The 16,501-nt window shown below is 42.7% G+C and overlaps 1 protein-coding gene across 3 annotated transcripts in view; it reads left to right on the top strand.

The window, feature by feature from the left end:
* LOC131183977 (uncharacterized protein F13E9.13, mitochondrial-like) overlaps nucleotides 1–11,844 on the top strand; it is a 31,754-nt gene extending 19,910 nt beyond the window's left edge. Inside the window, exons 3-6 of one of the 3 annotated variants that reach the window (XM_058154799.1) lie at nucleotides 4,011–4,161; nucleotides 6,151–6,278; nucleotides 10,685–10,863; nucleotides 11,280–11,844. In XM_058154799.1, coding sequence (XP_058010782.1) covers nucleotides 4,011–4,161; nucleotides 6,151–6,278; nucleotides 10,685–10,863; nucleotides 11,280–11,327 — 506 coding nt within the window. In that variant the 3' untranslated portion in view covers nucleotides 11,328–11,844. Of the gene's footprint in view, nucleotides 1–4,010; nucleotides 4,162–6,150; nucleotides 6,279–10,684; nucleotides 10,894–11,279 lie in introns of those variants that run through there. The other 2 variants (XM_058154800.1, XM_058154801.1) reach the window with 2 other exon arrangements.
* Nucleotides 11,845–16,501: the final 4,657 nt, after the last annotated feature.

The raw sequence follows: 16,501 nt of genomic DNA, 5'->3' as shown, positions 1-16,501 counted from the left end.
GCATCCCTATTCTGCTACTTAGACTTAAGGATGGACAGCTATTATACAATTTCTCCGCTCGTAAGCAGTATGAGGGACCGCAGATCCCTGTAACCTATTTTCTTTCTTGATTTGAGGGATGCCTATAAAGAACAATAATTTGTCTTTAATGTCATGTATTACGTATTTCACTAGCTTATCCGGAAGTCTTTTTCCCTTGATTTCCCTCTCCCCTCTTGTTTCTGAGCGGGAACACACTGAGCTTTTCTCCTGGGTCTGGAACCGTTTGCCAAGCTGTCTTCCCAACTGTTTCATTATTAACAGGTGTACCATGTGTTTTTCAGCAGTGCATAATTTCCTGCGCAGAGTTCCTGATTTAATTAACCACATCTGTTTGAGGCTGCATAGAAAGGTGTGCATTATTGACTTGCGGACTATTTCTGGCATCGGTAAAGATACAACTCTAAATGTCTTCTGCTCGGCAGCTATTATTTTGATTATCTTCTTGATAACGCTCAAAAGCACTCGGGTCCCGTTTCTTAGAAACACGTCCATTCGTTCTTCCTCCTCCTACTCCTCCTCATCTTCTCGGTTTCTTTCCTATCTGATGTTGTAATTGAAAAATTACACCATGTTACATTAAAGTCAAAAGCCAATACTTGTATCTTCTAATGCTCTGCAGCTGGTAATCTAGTTTATTGAGTTGCCTGCATTGTGATCATCATCTAAAGTCACTGGTTTCATTTCATCTAGTTTAGGAGTGCTGTTTTCCTTGGAGAGCCAGTTTGGTGTACAGGTAGCCCTTCATTTATGACAGTGGTGGCATTCAGCCGGTTTGTACCGGTTCAGTCGAACCGGTATCGGAGATCACTGGTAGGCCCGCCCAACCCAGGGGTGAAATGTAAAATTTGTTACTACCGGTTCTGTGGGCATGGCTTGGTGTGGGGGGGGTAATGTGACTGAGTGGGCATGGCCAACTTTTTTTTTAACTTTTAAAAGCATTTTTTCTGCAACCTCTTCAGCCAAAGAGGTTATAAAAGAAATGCTTTTAAAAAGCTGTGATGATCCCAGCTGAGTTGCCTGATCGTCAGAGGCTTTTCTTTTCTTTTAAAAGCATGTCTGTTTGTTTTTTGCTTTTAAAAGGAAAAAAAAAGCCTTTGACGATCAGGCAACTCAGCTGGGATTGCCAGAGGAGCCTTTTAAAAGCATTTTTTCTACAACCTCTTCAGCCAAAGAGGTTGTAAAAGAAATGCTTTTAAAAGCCTCTGATGATCCCAGCTGAGCTGCGCGATCACCAGAGGCTTTTTTTTTACTTTTAAAAGCATTTTTTCAGCCGAAGAAAAAATGCTTTTAAAAGTAAAAAGAAAAAACCTCTGATGATCACACAGCTCAGATGGGCATGGGGGTGGGCAGGGATTTTTGCTACTGGTTCCCTGAACCACCCACTGCCATCGCTACCGGATTGGACAATCCGGTCCGAACCAGGAGCGTTTCACCCCTGGCCCAACCGCCCTGGTGCTATGCTGTCCTATTTAGCCATGTTTTCAAGGCCGGACTCATGCATGGAAAAAACACTCAAGAGCAAAGCACATGTGTGGAAGGCGCATGCACTAAGAGAGTATGCGTGCGCTCGGCGAACCTGTGGTAAAAATCTTTCAAACCCACCTCTGACTTAGGACCACAATTGGGATTAGAATTTTGGTCGCTAAACAATGTGGTGGTTAATTGAATCGTCACATGACTAGATCCAATGTTATGACCATTTCTACCATAGTCATTAAGGGACCAGCCCAGGGGTGAAATGCTCCAGGTTCGGACCGGATCGCGCGATCCAGTAGCGATTGTGGCCGGTGGTTCGGTGATCCGGTAGCGATGGCGGAGTAAAGCTCCGCCCACTGCCTAGTCATTGCTTCCTGGTTTTAACCAGGAAGTAATATGTTTGCAGAAGGTTTTGCGCATGCACAGAAGGTCTGCACATGCATGTGACGTGCGCAAGCAAAGCGAGCGCATGTGCATGGCCCGTGCACTTCCGAACTGGTAAGGAAGGTAAGTACATTTCACCTCTGGACCAGCCGTGGTGATTAAGGAAATCGGGGTCATTCAGTGAATCACAAACTTGTTAAGTGAATCTGGCTAAACCAGTTTTGCTTGTTGGAAGTCAGCTTCGAAGGTGGCAGGTTGGTATCACAGGACCCACAAGACAGTGCCATCCAAATTGTGATCACATGACCATCGGGGTGGGGCAGTGGCTGTAACTTCAGGCCAGAAGTCACTGGTGGTCACTGAGGCCTCTGTAACCTCAAACCATTGCAAAATGAACAGTCGTCAGTCCTTGATTGGACTACCTGTAATGATGAAGGCACCAGGCTACAAACTGGGAGACTCTGAGCTTTAGTTCTACCTTAGGGATAAAGTCAGCTGGATCAGCTTGGGCCAGTCACACACTCTCAGCCCCAGGAAAAAGGCAAGGGCAAAACCACTTCCGAAAACTTTGTCAAGAAAACAGCAGAGACTTGAAGTCGCCCTGGGCCAAAACAGATTTCAAAGCACCATAAATAAATAAACACATCAATGATTCTAGAGTTTCCAGTAATCAAATGAGACTCTGGGCCTACAGTATACCAAAGCAGGGGTGCTATTCGGCAGGTTCTGGAGAACCAGTAGCAGAAATTTTGAGAAGTTCGGAGAACCAGTAGCAGAAATTTTGAGCAGTTCGGAGAACCTGTAGTGGAAATTTTGAGCAGTTCAGAGAACCGGTAGCAGAAATTTTGAACAGTTCGGAGAACCTGTAGTGGAAATTTTGAGCAGTTCAGAGAACCGGTAGCAGAAATTTTGAACAGTTCGGAGAACCAGTAGCAGAAATTTTGAGTAGTTCGGAGAACCTGTAGTGGAAATTTTGAGCAGTTCAGAGAACCGGTAGCGGAATTTTTGAGTAGTTTAGAGAACTGGTAGTGGAAATTTTGAGCAGTTCGGAGAACCTGTAGTGGAAATTTTGAGCAGTCTGGAGAACCAGTAGCAGAAATTTTGAGCAGTTCGGAGAACCAGCAAATACCACCTCTGGCTGGCCTCAGAGTGGAGTGGGAATGGAGATTTTGCAATATCCTTTCCCCTGGAGTGGGGAGGGAATGGGGATTTTGCAATATCCTTCCCCTGCCTTGCCTACCATCCCATACCACACCCACAAAACCATGCCCACAAAACCCGTAGTAAAAAAATTTGAATTCCACCACTGCACCAAAGCCTCCTTTTCTTTGGAACCTGACAGTGTAAAGTGTGCTAAAGAGCAACTTTTTAGCAAAGTAAAACAAGCAAGCTGTTGCTCATACAAGCAGCTGAAAGAGGAGACGGCTGGCTTGTTAAATTGGGTGATGCCAGATCCATTCCTGAATAGCCCTCGCTACTGGAAAAAAAAAAATCTCCTTGTGCTACAAAATTTCTTGTTTGTTTCATTGACTCTTGCGTTTGTAGCCTAGAAACACAGCCTGGTCCTGTTTGTTTTCCAAAGGTCTTCCTTTTGGGGTGTTCTTTTAAAATCATATGCAGAATTGCGAGGTTACCATATGCATTCTTAAAATAACCTAACATGGTAAGAGATGAGAGGAAGAGAAGGAGAGGAAGAAGAAAAGAGGAGGAAGGAGGAGGAGAAGAAAGAAGAAGAAAAGAAGAGGAAGAGGAAGAATTAGGAGGAGGAGGAGGAGAGAAGAAGAAGAAGAAGAAGAAGAAGAAGAAGAAGAAGAAGAAGAAGAAGAAGAAGAAGAAGAAGAAGAAGAAGAAGAAGAAGAAGAAAGAAAGAAAGAAAGAAAGAAAGAAAGAAAGAAAGAAAGAAAGAAAGAAAGATTGAACTGACATTCTATTCCTGCAACATCTTTATCTGTGTTTTCCTTGCTAAACACCCCATTGATCTGTCTAACATAACCTATTTTATTTTGGGCATCATCTGGGAAACTTAATTAGACATAATTGAGGACCAAGCAAAATTAATTAGCTTTATCAACAACACTGATTATTTATTTGTTTATTGCTATTTCTAGGGGCGGATTTTGTTCGAGCTGAAGGCTTCGTTTTCTCTCACGTGGCTGACGAAGGAATTCTGAACGCTTGCGCTGGGAACTTGCTAAGATACCGCAAGCAAATCGGGGCTGAACACATCCAGGTTTTTGCTGATATTAAAAAGAAGCACAGGTAAATGGGATCCCTTCTGAAAACAATATGCCTGATACTGCATTCCGACTGTTGTGGTTTTAATTTCTAAAGTCTGTTCATTTTTATTACGTTATCATATACTGTCTGTTATAGACAATAAGGCACCATCATAGTGAGCGAAGTATTAACTAATTCCATAAATAAATCAATATTTATTTGACAACAGGACCCACTTAAGATGATGATGATGATGATGATGATGATGATGATGATGATGATGATGATGATGATAGGAGGAGGAGGAGGAGGAGGAGGTAGTGGTGGCTGGCCTGGATGGCTATTGGGTGTGGTCCCTTGGTTATGGGAATGCCAGTCTTCAGATCAGTAGTGGCTTAGCCACCATGAACCAACTGAGACATCTACCATCACCAATGAATGGAAGAAATCAACAAAATTCCATACCGGATCGGTTGTCATCCCGATCAACAAGGACTGCGTTAGATGCTATGCCTCCTGAACATCTGCCGAAAAATGGGTTTGTTCTGTTCCCCTTCCCCACTTCACAGAGCAAACGCAAAGACGCGTATCTCCGTCTTTTTATTTGCTACAGACCTGATTTTCTTCAGTTGAGGAAATACTTGGCAGTGACTGTGCAGAGGCCTGCCAAGTTCTGAGTCCGTTATCTCGTATCCAAGATCCGTTGCCAAAAACTCATTGACAAAGTCCTTTAACCCTCCAGCAACCGAGCTGCAGTGCATCCTTGGTAGCTTTTTTGTCCGTCACAAGGGCCACATGGCAGCTCCACCCACTTTTATACCCTGTGGCTCAGTGACTCAGCAATCTCTGAGCCTGCCACACCTTTTCCTCTGACGCTTATCTTTACGTCGCTGCCTCGGATCAATCCAGGATTGATCGTCAGCAGCTGGGACTTGAGGCGTTGCCAGGGAGGAGGAGGGTGCGGGAGAGCGAGGTCTTGTCAGCTCCTCCTCCTGGCCTGCAGCTGGAACTTGGGGCAGTGCCAGCGAGGAGGGTCCTGGCGAGGGAGGCCTTGCTGGCTTCTCTCCCTCACTTTCCGAGTCACTCTCCTCCATGAGGACAGGCTCGAGGGCCGGCTCGGGGGCTGGAGCCACAACAGGGCTACAAGGCAGGGGTGAAATGCTCCTTAGTCACAAATGGGCCAAGGTTCCCCACCCCTGCAGAAGACTTGTTGAGGCAGTCCCCAAAAGTTGGACACAGTTGAAGAGATGATAGATAGATAGATAGATAGATAGATAGATAGATAGATAGATAGATGGATGGATGGATGGATGGATGGATGGATGGATGGATGGATGGATGGATGGATGGATGGATGATGGATGATAGATAATGGATAGACAGATGGACAGAGTTGTGTAGTGGCCTACCAGTTAAGACGTTCGCTTTCCTATTAGGAAGGTTGAGAGTTCAATCCTAGGTAGCAGCAGATTTTCTCTTTCCTAGGGTGCAAAGAAAAAAATATCTGCTGTGCACTCTGCATGGCATCAGGAAGGGGATCCGGCCAGTAAATGCTCAGCTGCATCCATTCACCTAACCCTACCCTGAATTAAGGGATTACAAGGTCGTAAAAATGAAGGGATGGATGGATGATAAATATATAGGTATAGACATAGATCTAGGGAGCTATAGACAGACAGATGTCTCAAAGGGTCAAACATATCCTCATATCTAAGGAATATCTAATATTCCCACCTCCTATGTTCACGGAATCAACTCTGTGAGATTGGTTGGACCGAGACAGAGGGACTGGCTCAAAAACACCTTGCCGGCTTTCATACCCAAGGGAGGCCTAGAACTCACTGTCTCCTGGTTTCTATGCCAGCACCTTCTGGCTGTCTTATGGTTTGGCAACGACTAATCAGCAAATGCTATTGCACTTGTCTCTGTTTTATCAAATCAAGGAAATTATAAGGAATTGTATAAGAAGAAACCTAATGAGTAAAAGGCCGCTGATAACTTTACAAAGGTTGCATCCATGTTCTCCCCCAGTGCTCATGCGCTGACGGCTGATGTCACGGTGGCGGAAACCGCTAAGGCTGCTGAATTCTTTCTTGCTGATGGGGTGGTGTTGACTGGAACTGCAACTGGATCAGAGACAAATCCCAAAGAACTAGAAGGTAAGAACTGTAAAAGCCACATGAAGGGATCCCATTGGTTGGTTGGTTGGTTATGTATGAAGACATTTCTACATCACTTGCTTCAAAAGACACTGTTCTGGTAGTTTATTAGCTCCTGTCATCTTTGTAAAGCCTTACATTTCAAAATCCAGTTGGTCCTCCTTCAGATCTGTTGAAATCTGTCTGTCTAGATCAAGGGTGTCAAACTCGATTTCATTGAGGGCCGCATCTGGAATGGTGTTTGGTCTCGGGAGGCCATGGAGCATGACCAGCTCCACATCACACATCGAGGCTCCGTTTTTGGTCGTGATGGTCTCCTGCACTCCCTCTGCCAGTGAAAACATAATCCAGGGGAGTGCACGTGGCCCTCCCGAGCTCCATTTTCACTGACAGCAGCATCGTGGGCCGGTCCATCATTGTTTCCAAGGCGGCCCCATGGGCCACATCTAAGCACCCCACAGGTCGGATCTGGCCCGTGGGCCTTGAGTTTGACAGCCCTGGTCTAGATGGATGGATGGATGGATGGATAGAGGGATGGCTAGATCGATGGATAGATGGATAGAAAGATGGATGGATGGATGGATGGATGGATGGATGGATGGATGGATGGATGGATGGATGGATGGATAGAGGGATGGCTAGATCGATGGATAGATGGATAGAAAGATGGATGGATGGATAGATAGATGGATTGATGGATGGATGGATAGATAGATAGATGGATGGACGGACAGACAGACTGATAGATTCTGTCTGTCTGTCTAACATCTACCTACCTACTTATCTTTACTGAAAAAGAAAATATTTCCAAATATCAAAATATAAACTATAGTGAGCTGCTTGAGTCTTCCACTCTGTGATTTGACTTGGATCCATTTTAATCTCAGAATTGTAGAAAGGGTCATAAGGATCAATCTAGTCCACCCCTCTGCAATAGTCAGGAAAACTGATTAAACCATCTGTGAGATATAGACATCTAAGGGTTGTGCTTAAGAGTCTCTCTGTGGGATAGATGGTTGGTTTTAAAAGTTTGACCAATAAATAAAAATAAATAAAACCCTCAGAAATCGAGAATCCACAACCTCCCTAGGTAGACTATTCCACTACTGCATCTCACCAGAAATGAGGCTTTTCCTCCTATTTAAATGAAATTTTTGGTAGCTGCAACTTAAAATTGTTATTTTTTGGTTCTGGTTTCTGTGACTATGAAAAATATTTCTTGAGCGTGTTCATTATAGGTTACCTTTAAATAGCTCATTTAAAAACAAATATTATTAGCACCTTTTCTGGCCGTAACCAGTTAGGGCACCTGTGTTAGTTTTCATATGACATGCATGAACTTAATTTGAAGTATATAACTGTATAATAGAGTGTATATATTTCCTCATTTTTCTTAATTAAATAAAAAAGGGGAATAAAAAGGCTTAATTACTGATAATAGCTGTAAGGCATTAATAATGACACTCTTCATAAGCTTTTCAAAACCTTTTTTTGAAAGATTTTGTCTAATAAAAAAACATTAAAAGTATAGAAGGTGGAAAATAGTATATATACAGCAGCTTGGAAATGGATGCTCCATTAGGAAAAATAACATTTTCAGAAATGTTGCACCAGTGATAACGTCTAAACACTGATGGGTCAAGTTCAATCGAGGTTCATTCTGTCTTTTTTTTTTTTTGAAATAGTTGAGAAAGGGATAACAGAAATACAAGGCAAATGCTTGTTGAAGGGCAGGGATAGAGATAGAGATGGAGACACACACAGAGAGAGAGGTAGATAAATGGAGGAAGGTAGACATGGATGGATGGATGGATGGATGGATGGATGGAAAGAGATGGATGGATATAGATAGTTGGCTAGGAGAGATGCATGGAGAAGATAGATATGGGGATACAAAGAAAGAGAGATGGAGATAGATAAGTGTGTATTGTATTGTATTGTATTGTATTGTATTGTATTGTATTGTATTGTATTGTATTGTATTGTATTGTATTGTATTGTATTGTATTGGCATCCTTCAGTCTCAAAAGACTATGGTATTGTGTTCTGGAAACAGCATCTAGTGTGGCTAAAAAGGCCAATTTGAGAGAGAGAGAGAGAGAGAAAATGAATAGATATATAGATTAGAGAGAAAGATACAGAGAAAGAGATAGAGATACATAAGTATATATATGGATGGATGGAGAGAAAATGGATAGATAGATGATAGATAGATAGATAGATAGATAGATAGATAGATAGATAGATAGATAGATAGATAGATATAGAGATATAGAGATAGATAGATAGAGATATAGATAGACAGAGATATAGATGATAGATAGATAGATAGATAGATAGATAGATGATAGATAGATAGATAGATAGATAGATAGATAGATAGATAGATAGATAGATAGATAGATAGATAGATGATAGATAGATAGATAGATAATGATAGATAGATGATAGATAGATAGATAGATAGATAGATAGATAGATAGATAGATAGATAGATTATATCTATCTATCTATCTATCTATCTATCTATCTATCTATCTATAGAGAGAGAGATGGAGAGAGAGAGAGGCAGACAGACCGACAGATAGACAGATAATTAGATGAAAAGAGAAAGGGAGAGAGAGAGATGTATACACACACATACACACACACACACAGAGAGAGAGAGAGAGAGAGAGAGAGAGAATTAAACCTGCCTGAGGACATTCAGTCTTTCTTCAGCGACAAGAATGATCTCACAAGGAACCAAGATAAATGGAACCCTAAACGCTGCAATTCCATACGATGAAAATAGATCAGAGGCAGCTTAGTGGGCCGGGTTTTCTTCAGGAAAAAAAAAAGAAGAAGGAGAAATGGCCATGTAATTGTTCTACGCGAGCAAATTGATCCTGACTCTGCCTTTGGAATCCCTGCAGCTGCTTAAGCGGAGACCGTTTGGGGTTCCTTTCATCATCTAACTGAATAAACCCACTGAGCAGCTTACGCCGATGGGCTTTTTTTGATCTCCGTGCTTGTCTCTTTGAGAGCTGCGCTGAGAAGGGGCTGAGATTATATTATCTCATTTCCAGCACGGCTAATGCTGTTTTTGGCACTCATCATAGGGCAGGAGAGTCAAAGCACCCGGGCTCTTGTTGGTGGGTTTTGCTGGAGAGAGTAAAGCGTTCATGAGTACAGTCTTTTCATTTGCAGTTTAAGAGAGAGCAGTGTGTGTGTATGTATATGTATGTACAACCACAATAAGAAACTATCTGCTGCGAACTCCGCATTGGCGACAGGAAGGGCATCCAGCCAGTAAACACTCAGCTTCATTCAGTTGCCCCGACTCCACCCCCATACAAGGGATTATGGCAGGGATGAAATGCTCCTGGATCGAACCGGATCGCGCGTGATCTGGTAGCGATCGTGGCTGGTAGTTCGGCGATCCGGTAGCGATGGTGGAGCAAACCTCTGCCCACCCACCCGGGGCGTCATTACTTTCTGGTTTTAACCAGGAAGTAATGTGCTTTTTACCGTGCAGAAGGTCTCCGCACACATGTGACACGCGTGTGAATGCAAGTGAAGTTAGTCTGCACGCGTGGCGTGTGCCCTTCTGAACCAGTAAGGAAGGTAAGTAGATTTGAACTCTGAATTATGGAGTCATTAAAAGACAAAAAAAAAATTGGCCATGATTGGCTGCTCCTGAATATTTGCTGTTATCAAGAAGAATGCAGAGGATCTACTGTACAGGTATTCCTTGAGTTAACACTCAAGGAAGTTCCATCGCTAAGCAAGGTGGGTTGTTAAGTGAGTCATGTCCAATTTTACAACCCTTTCGCCATGGTTGTTAAGTGAAACACTGCCGGTGAGTGAACCAGGCAGTCATTAAGTGAGTCCAGCTTTCCCCACGACATTGCTTGTCGGAAGCCAGCTTGGGAGGTCTCAAATACATGCCGGTTGCTCCAACTGTTATAAATGCATGCCGGTTTCCAAGCATCCAAACTTTTGATCACATGACTGTGGGGATGCTGCAATGGTCATGAGTGTAAGGATCAGACATAAGTCACCTTTTTTTCAGGGCTGTTGAATGGTCACTAAACGAATGGTTGTAAGTCAAGGATTACCTGTATAATCAGTTTAGGATCAGGAAAATACTAGAGTCATCCTTGGTGTAAGGAGAGGATGGTAAGAAAGGGAGCTGCTGGGACAGGTAGAGCAAGGGAATCCAACTTGGCCAACTTTAAGACTTGTGGACTTCAGTTCCCAGAATTCCCCAGGCAGCTGTGGAATTCTGGGAGTTGAAGTCCACAAATCTTAAAAGTTGCCCAGGTTGGACACCCTAGATGTAGAGTCATTATAACCTCAGTTAGTCTCCCTTACAAATTTTATTATTAAGTTCCATTATGAATTTTCTTATTTACTTTCTCTAGAAGTCAGATCTGCGGTGAAGATTCCAGTACTGGTGGGGTCTGGTGTGACTTTGGATAATGTGAAGGACTACTTAAGTGCAAATGCCTTGATCGTTGGCTCCTATTTCAAGAAAGAAGGCCATTGGGCAAATGGCATTGACCTTGATCGTGTGAAGAAGTTTATGGATTATATTGGGAAAGTAAGAGTGTAAATTTGTTTGCTTCTGCTGTGAGTTTACAATCGAAGCGCAACTGCACCAAATATTTTATCTTGCAATGAATAGACTAGACTAGACTAGACTAGACTAGACTAGACTAGACTAGACTAGAATAGAATAGAATAGAATAGAATAGAATAGAATAGAATAGCAGAGGTCGAAGGGATCTTGGAGGTCTTCTAGTCTAGCCCCCTGCTTAGGCAGGAAACCCTACACCACTTCAGGCAAATGGTTATCCAACATCTTCTCAAAAACTTCCAGTGTTGGAGCATCCACAACTTCTGCAGGCAAGTTGTTCCACTGATTGATTGTCCTCACTGTCAGGAAATTTCTGCTTAGTTCTAAGTTGCTTCTCTCTTTGATCAGTTTCCACTCATTGCTTCTTGTTCTACCCTCAGGTGCTTTGGAGAATAGCCCGACTCCCTCTTCTTTGTGGCAGCCCCTGAGATATTGGAGCACTGCTATCATGTCTCCCCTAGTCCTTCTTTTCATCAGACTAGACATACCCAATTCCTGCAAACCCAATTTTCCCGGTCTTTTTAATACTTAAGAGAGAGGATTTTTTTTTTCTGAATTCAGAATTTAAGGCACACTCTATACTCATATACATGTTCATCGCCCTATACTAGATGGAACACTGGATGAAAAATATATAGGGAGAATGGTCCTGAAAATATTATGAAAGCAGATCACATGGAAAGCTGATAAAATTGCAGTGCTTATGTAACAACAAATCCTCAGTCTCCTAGCCCAATTGGAAGGAAAAATATTTAGATAATTTTTACATTAGATTACTTGTATATAAAATTATCTGTGTAAATTTTAGTAATTCATGTACATACAATGAACAAATATTTTTCAGATTGAGTTACCAATAAACAATTTTTGGTGAAATCTGAGACTGAACTCAGATTTTGTCTGTTACATCCTCGTGTAAAATCAAATTTTCACTGTACAGTACCTTAAGTTGGGAACCTCACTGGTTGACTACCAAATGATTCGAGATCAAACAGATTACAGGAGTTTCCTTGGCAAGAGTTTTAGTCATTAAAGGTAAAGGTAAAGGTTCCCCTTGCACATACGTGCTAGTCGTTCCCGACTCTAGGGGGCGGTGCTCACCTCCGTCTCAAAGCCGAAGAGCCAGCGCTGTCCGAAGATATCTCTGTGGTCATGTGGCCAGCATGACTCAACGCCAAAGGCACACGGAACGCTGTTACCTTCCCACCAAAGGTGGTCCCTATTTTTTCTACTTGCATTTTTACGTGCTTTCGAAACTGCTAGGTCGGCAGAAGCTGGGACAAGTAACGGGAGCTCACCCCGTTACATAGCAACACTAGGGTTTTGAACCACCGAGTGCTGACCTTTCGATCAACAAGCTCAACATCCTAGCCCCTGAGCCACTGCATCCCACCTTTAGTCATTACAAGAGGCAAATCAAAAGAAAACATTTGCCCATGTCATTCCAAGGAATTGAACCTGAATCTGTGACTTCTAACTCGTGATATAAGCGTTCAACATCGTCAACCAAGTGGACACACAAGGAATTTGTCTTTGGTGCATATGCTCTTAGTGTACATAAAAAGAAAAGATACTTTCATCAAGAATCATAAGGTACAACACTTCATGATAGTCGTAGGATACAAATAAGCAATCGAATCATACTAGGAAACAGTATAAATCGTAAGGATACCAGCAACAAAGTTACAGTCATGCAGTCATAAATGGAAGGAGATGGATGATAGGAACGATGAGAAGATTAATAGTAATAGTAATGCAGCCTTAGTGAATAATTTGACAGTGTTGAGGGAATTATTTGTTTAGCAGAGTGATGGCGTTTGGAAAAAAAGTGTTTGTGTGTCTAATTGTTCTGGTGTGCAGTGCTCTATAGCATTGTTTTGAGGGTAGGAGTTGAAACAGTTTATGTCCAGGATGTGAGGGGTCTGTAAACATTTTCACAGCCCTCTTTTTGACTCGTGCAGTATGCAGGTCCTCAGTGGAAGGCAGGTTGGTAGCCATTGTTTTTTTCTGCAGTCTCTATTATCCTCTGAAGTCTGTGTCCGTCTTGTTGGGTTGCAGAACCAAACCAGACAGTTATAGAAGTGCAGATGACAGACTCAATAATTTCTCTGCAGAACTGTATCAGCAGCTCTTTGGGCAGTTTGAGCTTCCTGAGTTGGTGCAGAAAGAACATTCTTTGTTGAGCTTTTTTGATGATATTGTTGATGTTAGCTGTCCCTTTTAAGTCTTGAGATATGATAGAACCTAGATACGATATAACTAGATCTGTCACAGCATTTTGGACCAGTTCTAGCTTTTGAGTGGTATTCAAGGGCAGCCCCATGTAGAATGTGTTGCAGCAATCTAATTGGGAGGCAATCCAAGTGTATCTGTGAGCAGCCCCCCCCCCCCAGTTGACTATGAGTCTACTTGTTGTATGAGAGAGATCTGTGCATTGGCCCTTCTGGCCACAACTGTCCTCTACCCTTTGAGCAGGACCTGGGAAGCTAGAAAGACCCTCATGTTGTAGACCATTCCCAACTCATCCGGGAGGATGTTAATCCCATCCATTCATCACACTGAATCTTCATAAGCTTCTGGAAGTGCACATTGTTGGCAAGAGCAACGGCAGGTCTAGTCATGGTTTGAGTTTTTGACAGTTTATCAGGGTTAATATAGAGTACAGATTTCCTTTGGGGGAAATTAGTTCCTAAGTTTACAAAGTACTTGGCTGTAAATATCCATAAAAATGACAATTTGGTCAGCTGTATTTATTTCCCAGCAGGTCAAAGGACGTTAGCGTGTTCAGCTACATAAATCTGTTAGGTACAGTCCAGCAATTCTCATGTTTCCAAATTGCATGGATTTTTCTTTCTAGTCTTCAAGAACGTGGCACAATAATTGCTGGAAATGAAGTGTCTAGATTGTGGGAAAACCTTTGTACAATCTTTATTTCCAGAATAGATAACTATTCTAGTTATCTAGTTATTCTCATTCTCTCTCTCTCCCTCTTCTCTCTCTTCCTCTCTCCTTCTCAATCCCTCCCTGCCCCTCTCTCATCCTAAGGGGATTTTCTTCCCCCCCCCCAGTAAAATTCCATGAGCTAAGCAGGGCAATTACACAAAGTCATGATTGGACGTTCCCTTGGGTACCATAAGGATATACTCAAAATGCTCAGAAATCTTCCCAGAAAAACCACATGGTGCAGCAGCTGGCGAGATAGAGGCATGTCACATCCCCATGAGTGAACTCTGTCACTGCCTAGGATGTCCCACTTGGGCTGCTGAAAACATAAAGGCCGAAAAACTCATCGTTGGTGCCGATGGAAGTGCCACAAATCGGTGAGAACAAATTTATTTATCGAATAGGATTATGCACCCAACTAGGGAGGGAGGAAGTCTCAAGCAAGGAATTAGCCTGGCATCCTTGTGCAGCTGTAAAAAACCCACGACAGATCCCCGCTTAAACTCCCTCTAGAACATTTATAGAATAGAATAGAATAGAATAGAATAGAATAGAATAGAATAGAATAGAATAGAACAGAATTTTTTATTGGCCAAGTGTGATTGGACACACAAGGAATTTGTCTTGGTGCATATGCTATCAGTGTACATAAAAGATCCGTTCATTATGTATCTATTCCCAAGAGAAAGCAGACATCCTGGGAAGATTCCTGTATAATGGGCAGAATGTAATAAAGTAGTTAGCATACCTTACATGTATGAATATAGTTGTTGGCATCTTAACAGCTTCTTCCGCTAACTGGCCTGAAGTTCAAACTGTACAGAATGGACCACAGCTCATGTTCTCCAACGCCAGGAGTCTAGAAAATTGCGGTTGATTCCCTTCCACAGACACAATGGAATTCCCCCTTTGTACCAATACGGACAGCAAAAGCCGTACCACCCCTTGACTGTTCGTGCAAGATAATCACGCGCACTTTCCTTGCTATCTATCTGCTTTAATCTAAAATATAGACCCTGATGGATGCCCTAGGTAAATCAAGCATTTTCCGTCTGCCAGAAGAGGTTTGCAAAAGCTTATTTTGTGCCGTTACCATTTTTTTCAGCCTCTGCCCATAAATCATGACAAGTACCAACCCTATTCCTCCCCCTTTAAAAGTAACGCCTTGCTTTTGCATAATTATCCAGACCCCGTGCGGGCACAGTAAATCTGTTCATTTAAAAGGTTTCGTTTTAAGTATAGCACCGCCATAAATTGGGGCTGGGGGGGGGGAGGAGAACAAATTTATTTATTTAATAGGTTTATTCTGTTAACTGGCTTGATAACCATCAAGACTTCTGCTGTTTCATTTGGCAGGCCTCCTGCTAATGGGCCTGATTTATTTCAGGGTGGTGAATATTGATGTAAGAAGAAGGTTTAAACTCCGTGTAAGACTGGTGGAAATTGGTGTATGGCTATGATTTAGTCTCATTATTAGCTGAGACCCCTGAACTTCGCAGGACTTTCAGTATGTCTACCTCAGGATGCCTGGAAAAAAAAAATCTTGTTTCAGTAATTCAACCAGGGCAGGAAGAAAAGCTGGGAAGTATGAAACTGGAGTCCATTTTTCAAACTCTGGCAACTTTAAATGTGTGGACTTCAACTCCCAGAATCCCCCAGCCAGCATGCCAAGTTTCAAAAACACAGATTTAGCAATAACACTTAGACTTATATACTGCTTTTCAGTGCTTCACAGCCCTCTCTAAGCGGTTTACAGAGGCAGCATTTTGCCCCCAGCAATCTGGGTCCTCATTTTACTGACCTCGGAAGGATGGAAGCCTGAGTCAAGCTTGAACCGGTCAGGATCAAACTCCGGGCTGTTGGCAGAGTTAGCCTGCAATACTGCATTCTAACCACTGTGGCACCACGGCTGTTTATGGCATGGTTTTACTAAAATCTGAAAAGAAACACCAGTTTTGAACAAACCTATCGTAAAATGTGGTCAATGACTGTAGGACACTGCAATGGCTGTAAATGCAGCCCATTTGCCGAGCACTTGAAGTTCAATCACATGACCATGGGATAGAGCAGAGCAGAGCAGAGCAGAGCAGAGGAAAGCAGAGCTGGAAGGGACCTTGAAGGTCTTCTAGTCCAGCCCCTTGTTCAAGCAGGAGAACCTATAACATCTCAGACAAGTGGCTGTCTAGTCTCTTCTTAAAAACCTCCAGTGATGGAGCACCCACAACTTCTGAAGGCCAGCTGTTCCACTGGTTAATTGTCCTGTTAGAAAATTTCTCCTTAATTCCAGGTTGCTTCTCTCCTTGATTAGTTCCCATCCATTGCTTCTTGTCCTGCCTTCAGGTGCTTTGGAGAATAGCTTGACTCCCTCTTCTTTGGGGCAGCCCCTGAGATTTCGGAACACTGCTATCATGTCTCCCCTAGTCCTTCTTTTCATTAAGACTAAACATATCCAGTTCCTGCAACTGCTCTTCATCTGTTTTATCCTCGAATCCCCTAATCATTCTTTGTTGCTCTTCTCTGCAATCTTTCTAGAGTCTCCACATCCTTTTTCACATTGTGGCGACCAAAACTGGGTGCAGGATTCCAAGTGTGGCCTTACCAAGGCATAATAAAGTGGTATTAACACTTCGTGTGATCTTGATTCTATCCCTCTGTTTAT

The sequence above is a fragment of the Ahaetulla prasina genome, chromosome 12 (genome assembly GCF_028640845.1).
Source record: "Ahaetulla prasina isolate Xishuangbanna chromosome 12, ASM2864084v1, whole genome shotgun sequence".
Taxonomy (NCBI): Eukaryota; Metazoa; Chordata; class Lepidosauria; order Squamata; family Colubridae; genus Ahaetulla; species Ahaetulla prasina.
This window is presented reverse-complemented; position numbering and strand designations above follow the sequence as displayed.